Source organism: Lithobates pipiens, unplaced genomic scaffold (assembly GCF_037356315.1).
Source record: "Lithobates pipiens isolate NorthernLeopardFrog02 unplaced genomic scaffold, aLitPip1_a1.2 Scaffold_19, whole genome shotgun sequence".
Lineage (NCBI taxonomy): Eukaryota > Metazoa > Chordata > Amphibia > Anura > Ranidae > Lithobates > Lithobates pipiens.
This window is the reverse complement of record NW_027507764.1, coordinates 498,277,516-498,292,177: the sequence shown is the minus strand read 5'-3', so window position 1 is coordinate 498,292,177 and position 14,662 is coordinate 498,277,516. Positions and strand designations below refer to the sequence as shown.

The 14,662-nt window shown below is 44.4% G+C and overlaps 1 protein-coding gene across 1 annotated transcript in view; it reads right to left on the bottom strand.

Annotated features, from left to right (window-relative positions):
- Positions 1 to 14,662, bottom strand: part of NDUFAF6 (NADH:ubiquinone oxidoreductase complex assembly factor 6) — an 80,102-nt gene that overhangs the window by 13,748 nt on the left and 51,692 nt on the right. The window contains exon 7 of the mRNA XM_077493058.1: positions 11,309 to 11,410. Coding sequence (XP_077349184.1) covers positions 11,309 to 11,410 — 102 coding nt within the window. The remainder of the gene's footprint in view (positions 1 to 11,308; positions 11,411 to 14,662) is intronic.

Below are 14,662 nucleotides of genomic sequence, written 5' to 3'. Positions count from 1 at the left end.
TTTATTACTGTTGTCTGTATCTTCCTGTCCTAGAGTCAACCACTCCCGTCATTTCTTGTCTTGGTGTTGCAAGGACAGTGCGGCAGTGCTCTGCCCTGCCAGAGTGTAGAAAGAGTTGCTGACCCAGGATTCTCATCCAGGTGGGGTAAAGGGCTTCAGGGGGCTTTATTCAGCTTTTCAGTTTCCTCACTATTTAGTAAAATCAGTTTTTTGACCTGGAGCCAGGAGATTTTGTAGTGATCTGGGTGGGATGAAATCTCTAGTCCTGGTTTTCAGAACCCCAAGCACCCTAATTGGACATATGTGTGCTGAGTTTGTTCTGAATAACCCGACTAGGGTTCTGGGCTCCACCACGGCAGGCACAAGGTCTTCATCCAGGAGTCAGCCAGAGCAGCAAAGGGCTGCCATCTATACGAACACAGGTGGTGGGAAAAGTCTGTAGGAGACAGACAAGGGCCTAAAGTGGAAGGCCAGAACAGCGGTGCTGTAAGTGCAAGCCTGGAGGCTGAGTGTGTATTTCTTCTTTGCAAGAGAGAGAAGTGCTTAAAACCCCTGCAAGGGAAATGCTTTGATCTCAAATCTTTATTTTAATAAAGTTGGAAAAAAGAAAGTGGCGGTGTCTTTAAAAGCTCTATCACTTGAAGCGAGTTTTAACAGGAAAAAGCTTTTAAAGCGGTTGTATAGTTAAATTTTGTACTTTAACTTACAGGTAAGCCTATAATAAGGTTTACCTGTAGGAAAAAAAATATCTCCTAAACCTGTACGGTTTAGGAGATATTCCCCTCGCAATGAGCAGCTGACTTCAGCAGCGCATGCGCACAGGGAATTCTTGGCTGAAAGTCCAGCAGACGTCGGACCATGCCGGAAAGAAATCTCCCGCGTGCACGCACGGGAGTGACAACATTGTGGCTCCGGCCACTCACAGCACTGGAAGACACGCCAAGGGAACATGTCAGCTCCCTCGGTGTGGACCGAGGGAGATGCCGGCACCTCGTTCTAAGGTAAGTATTTCATATTGACTAGTATGCGGTGCATACTAGCTCATTATGCCTTTTCCCTTGCAGGTGTAAAAAAAAAAAAAGTCAGCGGGTTTACTCCCGCTTTAAAGCTGAATTCAGGCAGATATATATATATATATATATATATATATATATATATATATATATATATATATATATACACATATATATATATATATATATATATACACACATACATATATATATAAAAAGGGATTTTTTGAAGCACTGCAAGTACCTACATTTGACTGGGTTTGAGCCTCTTGCTGCCCCTTGTACAGCAGAGCTCAGACTGGGAGAGGGAGAAGCAGTACAAGGAGCCACGGAGTTGCAGTGATCATGTACAAACTATGAACATGCTGATCGGAGAAGAGAGCAGAAAGAAAGATGAGAACATCAGCCCATTGCTTCCCTTTTCATTGTTCAGGTTTTTCGGTTGGAGGAGGGGCTAGACCTGTGTTACTTTAACCACTTCAGCCCCGGAAGATTTGGCTGCTGAATAACCAGGACATTTTTGCGATTCGGCACTGCGTTGCTTTAACTGACAATTGCGTGGTCGTGCAACGTTGCACCCAAACAAAATTGACGTCCTTTTTTTCCCACAAATAGAGCTTTCTTTTGGTTGCATTTGATTATCTCTGCGGTTTTTATAAGAGCGACAAATATCCCAATTTTTTGTTTAAAAAAAAGCAATTTTTTTCTCAGTTTAGGCTGAAATGTATTCTTCTACATATTTTTTGAAAAAAAAAAAAAAAAAAAAAAAAAACACAAGAACAATAAGCGTATAATGATTGGTTTGCGCAAAAGTTATAGCGTCTACAAAATAGGGGATTGATTTATAGCATTTTTATTATTATTATTTTTTTTTTACTAGTAAGGGTGGCGATCTGCAATTTTTATCAGGACTGGGACATTATGACGCAGGGTGCGACTAGGGGGAGGGGACTGACCTAGAGAAAATGAGAGATCATGGTTCCTAGCTATTAGGAACTCACGATCTGTCTCTCCTCACAGAACAGGGATTTGTGTGTTTACACACAAACGCATCCCTGTTCTGCCTCTTATGCCCGTGATCGCTCGTGGGCAGCAGTCATTGCGTTTGTCGGCCACGAGCATTGGAACCCCTCGAGTGCAGCGGGTGCTGCGCCTGTCATCTCGTTTAAAGGAGCCAACGTATAGCTACAGCGGCTCACGGGATCGTGCTGATCTGCCGTAGTATAATGTTGGCGGCTGGTCGGCAAGCAGTTAAGCATTTGTAACCCCCCAAAAAAAAAAAAAAAAATATTGGATCCTGTTCGTTTAGAAGCATGTTATACAGCACAGTGCTTGTGCTGTTTAATTTGGCCCCCTGTATCACCTAAAATAATGTGGTTCTGCATTCTCCTCTCTAAACTGACCACGGTTTATCATGGCTGCTGAGCAGTGGGGGCCCAGCCACCCTATCCATGCGTCTGGATCCCTAATATACATGTGGGTCACCAGACACATGGATTCCAATGTTTTTTTTTAAATTTAAGCATGTAATTAGAGCCAGAGGCTCTAGTAGGCTTCATAAGGCTCTAGTAGCAGCCATCACTGCTGATGAGCCCTGACACTGTAGTCAGTTTACGTGTCTCCATCATCCGCAGCTATCTGCAGCTCTCCTTGGTCCTCTCTCCCCCCTCCCCATCCTGCCTGTCAGCTCTGTGTCAGGGCCCACTCCCCCTCCTGTTGCTGAAATAACAGTGTAAAGTACATGCAATCCCCTCTGCTAGAAAATGGTCTATGCCCCAGTGTCTGTGCTTTGTAAAAAAACATGCCCATTACTACCTTATTTCACAACGCCGCTCTGCGCTGCGTCTCCTCCTCGGCTTACGTCTCCGCTCTCTCCTCCTCCTGACTGACATCAGCGGGGGGATTCTCGCCCCCTCCCGCTGTAGTTGTCAGATCGCGAGAGGGAGTAGTGAGGAGTCACGTGAGCGCAGCTGTGAAAAAAGGTGGTAATGGGCATATTTTTTTTTACAAGCATAGGACATTTTCTAACAGAGGGGATTGCATTTATTTTACACAGTGACTTAACAACCACTTTATTTGCAGATAAGAAAATAATCATGTTTGTTACCATGCCAGACAGGACTGTGTTGTGTGGCGGCACTGTGTAAATCTCAGGCAAAGATTGACAGAAATATAAACCCTTCGGCAGGTAAAATCACTCTTCTCTATGTATTTGATCTATCTGTGTTTAGCTGTTTGCTTTAAGTTCAGCTTGAAAGCTCGCACTGCAGCCCTAAGAGAACAATTATATTTTTGCGGCCAAATTTCAGTCCATCGAGAACTTCAATCATCAGCAGGCAGAGTGCACTGCTACTATATGCTAAGAGGCCGTTTGAGGAAAGTAATACTGCATCAAATAGGGATTTACATATTTCCATTACAGAATATAAGCAGTTCTTGCTCTCTCAGTGAGTAGCTGAATTATTTCTATGGGTCTGAATGCAAGACGGTAACGTTAATTGATAGTAAAACATGACTGAGTACTTTAGAGAAGGCCAAAGCCATTATCAGTTATATAAGATGGCCCTGCAAGGTACATACACCTCCTCTCTAGGTGATATAATGCAAGAATTATAATACATATACGGTAGCAAGCTAAAGAGATAAGAGATGAGCTTGGCAGGCAGACAGCTGTTCTTTACAGCTACTTCGATAAGAACATACTGTGATGAGTTCATTAGGCTGAATGTATGTACATAATGAAAGTAAAAAAAAATTCATATGAAATGTGTGCATAAAAAGACACAAGTTACACTCATTAGTGGTGCTTTCTCCACAGGTCTCCATGACAGCAAAAGAAAGCAAAATGTCACCTGCACACCATTTCACAAATAAAAAAGGGATATTTATTTGTCAAAGACAAAGCACAACATTTTGGGGCCATTAAAGCGGTTGTAAAGGCTGAAGGTTTTTTCATTTCATGCATTCTAATGCATGAAGGTAAAAACCCTTTTTTGTGCTGCTCCCACCACAGCCCCCTAATACTTACCTGAACTTGTCCTCGATCCAGCGATGTGCACGAGAGCCTCAGCTGTGCCGGGACGCCCTCTCCTCATTGGCTGAGACAGCAGAGGGAGCCATTTGCTCTCCCTGCTGTCAATCACAGCCAGAAGGAGGAGAAAGCGGAGGGTGGAGCTGAGCCACAGCTATTTGTGTCTTATGCATGCATAGAGCAAAGCACCGTAGCGGGCATGCACCAGTACCCCCATAGTAAGCAGCTTGCTATTGGGAGCATAGGTCAGGGGGGAGAAGCCAGGAGTGCTGGTGGGGGTCCGAGAAGAAGAGGAAAGCCACTGCACAGAGCAGGATACATAGCTCGTCTGGTTGAAAAAAGACCATCTAGTTCAACCAATAGGAAAGTATAACTTGTTTGTTGATTTTTAGCACCTTCAATGATCAGTCATCCGCTGCGTCTGGTGGATATGGCCAGTGACAGATCGCAGTGCTGCGTGACCCTGCGTTCTGGGAGCACGTCATATGACTAATATTTTACTATAGGCCAGACGGGAGCACTATTGTTCTGGGAGGACATATGACATTCTTCCAAAGCGCAGGGCCACGCAATGGCGTGATCACTCTGACCAATCACAGCAGATCACATGACAATTGTAAACAATTGATGGCTTCCTTTCATGCCATTCATTGTATACAATTGTGTTGCTAGCTGTGATTGGTCACAGTGAACACATGGGTACAGACAGGGCCAATCACAGGCCATCTGTACCATGGGATTAGCTCTGGCCAATCAAACAACAAAAACTGAAAGAATTGATTTCAGTCAATAAAATGCATGCTTATAGCAATGAAATTCCCTGCTATAAGCAATCAATGTGCAAAAAAAAAAAAAATAGGATTTTTATAACAGCTTACCTGTAAAATCCTTTTCTTTTGAGGTACATCACGGGACACAGTCTCAGTAATTACTGATGGGATGTCCCAGAACAATGCTATCTGAGGGGAGGGGGAACAACAAGTAGGGTGTAATCAGACCCGACGACCTTGTACCACTGCCTGCAGCACACTGCGCCCAAAGGCTATATCCTCATGCGCTCTCACATCCACCTGATAAAATCTGGTGAATGTATGGACCGAAGACCAGGTTGTGGTCTTACAGATCTGAGCCATAGAGGCCTGGTGATGCACTGCCCACAAAGCACTAATAGCCCTTGTGGAGTGTGCCTCGATCTGAAAAGGTGGAACTTTCTGCTTCAAACCATAAGCTTGAACAATTAAGCCGCGTACACATGGGCGGACTGTATGGCCAACTTAGTCCGTCAGACAATCCGACGGACAGTCCGTCCTACTTTCGAATGAACGGACTTGACCACACACGATGAACAAACAGTCCGTTGAAAGCTTGCGCGATGACGTGTACAGCACGTACGACGGGACTAGAAATAGGATGTCCAATACACAGCAATGCAACCTTTCGCCGTGTAAATCCTTTCTGAGCATGCGCCATACTTAGTCCGTCCAACTAGCCTACTCACGAGCGGACTGTCCGCTGAAACCAAAGTTGGACGGACAATATTACGGAAATTCCGAAATACTTAGTCCGCCAGACTGCACGCTGAAAAAGTCCGCTGAAGCCCACACACGAGCGGACTGTCCGCTGAAATGTGTTTCGGCGGACTAAGTTGGACAGACAGTCCGCCCGTGTGTACGTGGCTTTCCGGCAATACAAACAGTTGCTTCCAGATAGGCTTTGACTGCTCTCACTACATCCAAAGAATGTAGTGACCTTTCTTCCATAGAACATCTGGAAGGATCTGGAAAAAAGGAAGGCAGAACAATACCTTGATTTAGAAGAAAACCTGAAACCACCTTCAGTAGAAGCTAGGATGAGGGCGCAATACCACTCTATCCTTGTGCATGGTTAAATAAGGCTCTTTACAGGAAAGAGCTGCTAATTCTGATACTCTTCTAGGAGAAGAAATGGCAACCAGAAAAAAAATGTACTTCCTTGTCAACAGGACCAAGGAAATTTGACATATCGGTTCAAAAGGCTGTTTCCGTAAAACTGACAGAACCAAATTCAAGTCCCAGGGGTTTATGGGGACCTTAAATCGGAGGATTAAGACGCGTTACCCCCTGTAAAAAGCTTTGGACCAAAGAATGCAAAGCAATACTGACAAGGCTGAGATCTGGCCCTTGATGGTACTCAAGGCCAGCCCCATTTGCAGAAAGTCAAGGATTCTACCTATGACATATGTACTGGGATGCCAACCCTGGATTGACACCAGGAGGCAGACTCCTTGCTGGCTTTCTTGTATTAAACAAGGTAGAAATCACAGGGCCTGAAGCCCACCACTCTTTAAAATGTGGGTTTCAATAGCCAAACCATCAAATTTAGCATTTGTAAGGCAGGATGGAACACTGGTCCTTGGGATAACAGGTCTGGATGCGACGGTAGGGTCTATGGGGAACCTACTGTCATCTTTACTATTTATGCATACCAAGCTCTTCTGGGCCACCAGAAGTACCGACTTCTTTTCCTGCCCGATCCTGCAAAGAAGTCATGGCAGTAGCAGAATAGGAGGGAATGCATAAATCAGTGAGAGCGGATGCCATGGAGTCACCAACGCATCTGTCCCGGATGCAAGAGGATCCCTTGTTCTTGACACAAAGTTGTTGATCTTATTGTTGAACCTGGACGCAAAGAGATCTACATCCGGAATCCCCCATCTTTGGCATATGGCCAAGATGTCGGGTGAAGACTAACTGCCGGCGACTTAAGTAGTCCGCCTGACAGTTCTCTACCCCCGGAATGAAGAATGCCGATATGCACGGCACATGCTTTCCTGCCCAGATTAAGATCTGGTTCACTTCTCTCTGAGCTGCACGACTCCTGGTGCCTCCTTGGTGATTAATATAAGCCACTGCTGTGGCATTGTGTTGTCGGACTGGATCCTGACAGGGCAACTCTGGAACCTGAGTGTCCAGGCCTTTAGGCCAAGATAAGCCTCACGGATCTCCAGAATGTTAATGGGTAAGGACCTCTCAGTCTTGGACCATCTCCCTTGGACAGGCGACTGTTCGAGAACTGCTCCCCAACCTGAAAGACTGGCATGTGTTGTTACAGCTCTCTAGGTAACTGGTAAAAGGGATTTTCCTTTTTGCAGATTTTCAGGTATCAGCCACCAACTGAGGCTCCGATGCACTGCAGGAGACAGACGCATCAGAAAATCTAACGCCAGAACCTTCTTGTTCCAGGCAGACAGGATACGGTTTTGCAGCAGTCTCTAATGAAACGGAGCATAGGGAACTACTTAGAATGAAGCCACCATCTTCCCCAGCAGCCTCATACAAAGGCAAATAGAAGGACCATTCTTTGCCTTGACTACCTGAATCAGTTCCTTTACGGCACTGATCTTTGCCTGGGTAAAAATACCCTCTTCTGGGCTGTATCTATGACCTGACCCAAATACTCTAGTCTTCTTACTGGCTTTAAAGAAGACCTCTCCAAGTTGAGGACCCAACCTAGGTACTCCAGGTAGTAGACCGTGGCGACCAAGTTTTGGTCCAAGCGGGCTACCGACTGTTCTATCAAGGGCAGGTCGTCTAGGTATGCTATTACTGTTACACCCTGGGCCCTTAAACTGGCCAGAGGAGGGACCAAGATTTTTGTAAACACCTGAGCTGTAGTAGCTAGCCCGAAAGGCAGAGCTACAAACTGAAAAAAAAAAAAAAAAAAAAAACTGAGAAAAACTGGCGTTTTTTCTACTTCAAAAACCATGTACTTTTGATGAGCAGGGAAAATAGGTACATGCAGGTACGCATCCTTGATGTCTATTGATGCCAGAAGTTCTCCTCCTTGTAGGATGGAGACTACCACACGGATCGATTCCATGCGAAAGGACTGTACTTTTAGGAATCAGTTTAGATCCTTGAAATCTAGAATGGGCCTGACATCTCCATTAGGCTTTGGTACCGTGAAAAGGTTTGAATAAAACCCCAATCCCTGCTCTTGCGTGAGAACTACCACGATAACTTTTTGCGACAATAGTCGCTCCAACGCTAGAAAGAGACTTCTTTTTCTCTGGGTCTCTGGGAACATTGGATCAGAGGAAACGATGAGAGGGGAATTCTTGGAACTCTAGTTTGTAACCTAGAGTTATTGTGGAGAGCCCCCATCTGTCCTGAAAATCCTCCTGCCAGAGCCTTGAGAACTGTAGCAGTCATCCCCCCACCCGAGCGAGTGGGGGCACCCCTTCATAAAGAGGCTTTAGCATTTTGTAGACTTCCTCCCCCAGGACTTTTGTTCCTGGGGTTGACTCAGATTTAGTTCTTGAGCCTGACGGAGAAGGCCGTTGCGACTGTTTGGAGGCCGATGCTCCTGGCACTGGGGAAAGAGCACGTTTGAAAGAGGGACGATAACTCCTCTTTTAACCGGCAAGAGGGTGCCTTTCCCACTAGAGATCTTTTGGATGATAATTGTCCAAATCCTCTCCGAACAGCCTTGCACCACGAAAGGGGAATCCAGCCAGAAGCTTCTTACATGGTGATTCGGCTAACCAAATTTTCAACCATAAGATTCTATGCATATGCACCAACCCAAGCGTAAGGCGAGAGGTCTGGAGGATAGAATCCCTGATAGCATCAACAGCAAAACACAAAGCCGCTGGTAGGTTGGCCATCCCCCAGGCTTGCTGTTCAGGTAAAGCCTTGAGGACCTGTTTAACATGGTCTCTCAAGTACTGACAAACTCCGATTGCTGCCCCTGCAGATTGAACCTGTCAAGGAGAAAAATTGTTTGACAGGAATTCCAATGTTTTATCAGTTGGATCCCTAAGCATCTGATTGTTGTCAACAGGACAAGTCAGACTTTTATTGATATGGCGGCATCAATAGCTGGTATACCCCACATCTTAATACATTTTTCCTCCATAGGATAAAGTGTTGAAAACTTTTTAGGAGGGAAAAGATGTTCATCTGGGTGATCCCACTCAGAATAATAAGCTTTTCTAGTAAACTATGAACAGGAAAGGCATGTGCAGTTTGAGGAGGCTTCAGTAAACCCAAACAAGAGGAGGGTTCTTTAAATGACTCAGATACGGACAACTTAAATGTGGAGCGGACCAATCCAGCAAGAATTTGCACCAACACCTTCTTATCCTGAGAAGCTGAAGAGGGCCCTTCTCCACTTGATTCCTCAAAAGAGGAATCATCAGTCTCATCCTGATCCTCTGAGGGGATTTCTCTCCTTTTTCCCCCCAGCGTTCCTCTGTTTGAGGGTCATGGGTGGCAGAGGGGGACCTAGTGCATTTTCTTCCACTGAGTGAAGATGCGATTAAGTCCACTAATCTTTCCTCTAGCCCATTTATGGTTGAGGAAAAAACCTCCTGTGTAATGCATACAGGGGCTGAAGTGCCAGAAGCAGATGCAGCCCCTGGCCCTGATGGCTGGCCCTGGCCAGCTTCGCCAGGTCCTTCGGGGGGAAGGTGCTGTAGAGGGGGGGGGGTCCTCAGAGCCTGAGGGAGATCCCTTTGAGCCCCTGTTTTTCGGGGTATTTGTACCTCCTAAAACACTGGCGAAAAAACTGAGATGCTCCCAGTAAGGGGAGGGGTTATATATGTCTAGGGTGTGCCAGTGTCCAATCACCTAGTGATACCCTATATAACCCATCAGTAATTACCGAGACTGTGTCCCGTGATGTACAAGAAAGAAAAGATCCTGATCACTTCCCCATGGTAAAGTGTTACAATGGTAAAATGATTTCTCTGGTCACAGTGTGTTGGAAAAGAAAAAAAAAGCTGATCTGCATGGTGTCTGTGTGGAGGCATCCATCTTATAGAGGCAGGGCTTTGCTTCCTTGTGTTAGAGCTGCCCCCTGAGGACTGGTATTGTAATGGCTGATGTGGGAATAATCAAGATGCAGCAGGAGAGATGGAGGAAGCAGATACCCACGTAGTGAAGGAAGCATAAGCAGGGAGATGCTGCCACTGCAGGTCTTATATATATACACACACACACATAACAAGCAATACATTATGACCACCCACCATAACTTGTTGAGACATGGACACCACTAGACCTCTGAAGGCATGCTGTATTAAACACTAAGCTGTCAGTGACAGATCTTTACTCCATGGGTCACACTTGTTTATCCAGCTCATCCCACAGATGCTCAATTGGATTGAGATCTGGAGAATTTAGAGGCCAAGTTAACATGTCAAACTTGCAGTTTTCCTCAAATAATTTTTGAATTCATCAGACCAGACCACCTGCTTCCATTGCTCCATGGTCCAGTTCTGATGCTCAAGTGCCCACTGTAGGTGCTTTTGGCTGTGGGCAAGGGTGCAGCTTGGGCACTCTGACCAATCTGCAGATACACAGCCCCATACGCAACTGCAATGCACTGTGTATTCTGACACCTGGCTATCAGAACAAGCAATAATGTTTTCAAGAATCTGAGCTACAATTGCCCTTCTATTGGATCAAACTACACAAGCCAACCATTGTTACCCACATGCACCAATGAGCCTTAGCCACCCATGGTCCTTTTGCTGGTTTGCCGATTTTCCTTCCCTGGAGCAGTTTAGTAGGTTCTGTCCACAAGAGCTGCAGTTTTGGAGATGCTCTGGCCCAGTCACCTGGCCATTACAAACTGGCCCTAGTCAGTGTCACTGAAATCCCTACGCTTGCCCATTTTTTATGCTATCAACACACTTGCTGCCTAATATGTCCCACCCCCCTTTCAGCTGCCATTGTAAAAATAAAATCAAAGTTGTTCACTTTACCTGTCAGTGGTATGTCTGATTGGTATACATAAATGATGTGATTAAGGGATATTTACTCAATACTTATATAAATTGTGCTTTCTGCTTTATAGTAGTAATAATAAACAGCATTCCATGCCAGTTAGTCCTGGTAGCCAGCTGATTGAGTGGTTTCCAATTGCAGTTACCTCACATTCTACATCTGTCATGGACTCTGCTGGCCCACTCATTTTACAATACTGGTAATACAGAAGCAGCATAGAAACTCACGAGACTACAAGGCAAATGGAAGTAGGACCAAGAACTCCACCAAGGAGACTTTGATATAAAAATTAATTGGTAACTTCACCAAACTAGCCTTCACCCATAAAAAAAAATACACATTTTCATGCCCAGGAACAAAAGACTTTCTGAGTTGGATCTACACATAACCTTTTTTTTATGTGACCAAACCAGGGGATGATCTACAAACGTAGCACAAAAATGAACAGTACAGAGTCCTGCTAGCATATCATCATTAAATAACTATATACTTACATGCTCTAGGTGTACATAAGCCTGACTGGCAATATCGTATACAACATCTTTGACATTTCTCTCTTGGCTCCCTCTGATGAAATCCTCCTGTGAAGCTCCATGCTGCAGGAAGGAGGGAAAAAAAAAAAAAAGACACATGAATAAAAATAAACATGTCGATCCAGCAGGGATTAGAGAATACACAGCTCAGTCAAGTTGTCTCATATTGCTCTGAAATAGAGATGAAAAAAGGTTTCTGCCCAATTCCACACCTGCACACACAGCAGCTTCATGCGAGGCCACACAGTTCATGTGCAAACAACTGCACCACCAATTACTAGATCATGAAACACAATCTCATATTGAGGCTTGGTGTGCACACTGGATGTCAATATTGATCTTGATGCTGTGTGTGACCAGCTTTTATTAATTTTACTAATTAGATGAAATGTGGAAGCTTAAATATTTGCAGTGTGTACGGGGCTGGCTCACGCCCCAGATGATGTTCTATTGAACGAAACCGGACGGTAGACTGAACTAGCTTCACGTTACTGCACTTCTTGTATGAATTTGTGATCACATACCTTATCTCGCCTTTTTATATCATCAACATACCGTATTTATCGGGGTATAACACGCACCGGCGTATAACACGCACCCCAAGTTTAGGAGGGCATTTTAAGGAAAAAAGTTTTAGGAGGGAAGTTTAAGGGAAAAAAAAAAACTTACATTTAAATGCCCATCAATGCAGCCTTATCAGTGTGCATCTGCAGCCTTGTCCATCATTGCAGAATGATCAGTGTAATTTGCAGCTTGCCCACCGCTGTTTGCAGCCTTGCAGAGTGTCATTTCCAGCTCGCCCAGTGCCGTTTGCAGCCTTCCATGTTTAAATATTCCGCCGCCGAGACAGACCGAAGAGAGCGGCGCCGGAAAAGACCGAGCCGTCTGCTCGGCTCCGCTCATAGTCCCGCCTCCCTGCTGTTTCTGGAGCGAGCGCTGCCGAAAAAGACCGAGCCGACTCTACTGTGTATTCGGCTTGGCTCGGCTCGCAGTCCCGCCCAGTATGGGCGGGACTACGAGCGGAGCCGAGCAGACGGCTCGGTCTTTTTCGGCGCCGCTCATATTTTTGCCTCACAGACAGTGGGGATCGGCGTATAACACGCACCCACGACTTTCCCCCGATTTTAAGGGGGAAAAAGTGCGTGTTATACGCCGATAAATACGGTAAACGTTCTACCTTTTACAATAAAACCCATAGTTGATGGTTTTACACTATGTGGCAGCCTTTTTCTTTTATGAATGATGGAGTCCATGATTGGGTCCGGTGGCAAGGTTGAACGGAAGATGACCTCACATGTTTTCTGAGAGTCACCACATTCCCAGTTCCATGCCCGTTTGAATCCGTGCCGCTGGCATTGGGTCCACCGAGTCCAGTAAGAGTATCCATTTTTTCCCCATCAGTGGTGGATTCAAAATCTATCGTGATTTCTTACTGGATCGTGGCCTATTCTTCAGAGGTCAAATATATTTTCAATTTCAACATTGATTTCTACCTAAACACTTGTGATTTCATGTCACCTGTTTTTTGTTTTTTTTCCCCTCATGGGTCATTTAGTCTCAATGCCATTTCACATACATTGATTTTTTTCGTGATTTCAATCTATGAATTGTATTTATATTCATTTATTGCTGTTTGCACCTACCACTTTATTTTTAATTTGCACAGTAAATGTGTTATACTTACAGTTTGCATACTTGCACAATTTTCTAATATATACACACACACACACACACACACACACACACACACAATATGGATTAGCGCTGCACTTAATATTCCCATAAAACACATTGGCCAGGTAATTTCCTGCAATAAAGTACATTACCGAACACATGGATGTACTCAGAAATGTAATCAAAATGGTAAACACTTGGCACAGCTCCCTTCCCAGTACAAACTGCCACACAAAAGGCTAGTCTGCCTCACCTCAAATACAGCATTAAAAGGGTAACTCTACTATTGTGGGGAAAAAAAATGATAAATACAAATTATAATATAGCACATAGAAATCGCTACACAAGCCATATTGTAATTGAATGTAATTAAAAATGACCTTTGCTTTTCAATCTGCAGCCCTGTAATTTTCTGTACAATTCAATGCTATAGGGCAGGGATATGCAATTAGCGGACCTACAGCTGTTGCAGAACTACAAGTCCCATGAGGCATAGCAAGACTCTGACAGCCACACGCATGACACCCAGAGCAGAGCATGATGGGACTTGTAGTTTTGCAACAGCTGGAGGTCCGCTAATTGCATATCCCTGCTATAGGGCAACCTGGAGAGGCATTACAAACACCACTGATATCCAGAATACCCCCAGAAATTAAATTTCCTGCTTGTTCGATTGGTTTACTGACTTACCCATAAGTCGACACTAAGATACAAGTTATATTATAGGCATCCTCTGCAACAAAAATGTAATTCTTTGTGGAGATGCTCAGAAAGGGTTAATCACTTTTTAAAGGGATGCATACCCTGCATTTTCCTCATTAGAACACTACAGGGGCTTCAGCTGAATAAGGCCCCTTTTACACACGCGGACTGTTTGTCTGCTTTTCATCCATCCCTTGACGAGTGGAAAACGAACATCAATGCAGCTCTATGGAAAAACGAATGTAAACAGATTATCATCCATTTACATTCTTTTACATGCGCTTTCGTCAACATCCACTTTTTCGGAACAGATCAAAAGCCCTATTTTTTTCAGTTAAAAAAAAAACGTATCGGACAAAAAACAGACGTAAATCCATTTTTGCATGAAAAAATGTTACCGGGACTTAAGTTGGTTAAGGTGGTTAAGGACTCTAGCTGGAGGATATATAAAACAGATGAAAAACTGGATGTAAACTTCATCCTTTTTTGTTTGAAAAATAGTGACTGAACTGGTGAAACAAATGGCCACACATGTGAAAGAGGCCTAATAGCAATAATAAAAGTCACTTTCATTTAGGTTCACTGTGTAGACAACAAACAACTTTTTCTTCCAAGTAGAAACAGGTAAAACTCTGTAACAAAGTTTCTTTAAGTGCCTTCATTTACATCTACATGGGCTTGTTGGATACACTTCCGCACAACGACTACATACAAGAAATGGGTCACTCATCGAGCCCAAATATAATGCTAGACTGGTTCGCCATACCCCCAGTATTCTCAAACTTTAAAATCGCAGACTTAACCCAATTTCCTTGATAGATTCAAATGGTTGTTTCTGTAATACAGATAGCACCAAGTTCAAGTCCCAAGGACACATAGGTGACCTAATAGGGGGAAGCATACGAGTTGCCCCCTGCATAAAGTGAATGGGAGGCTAAA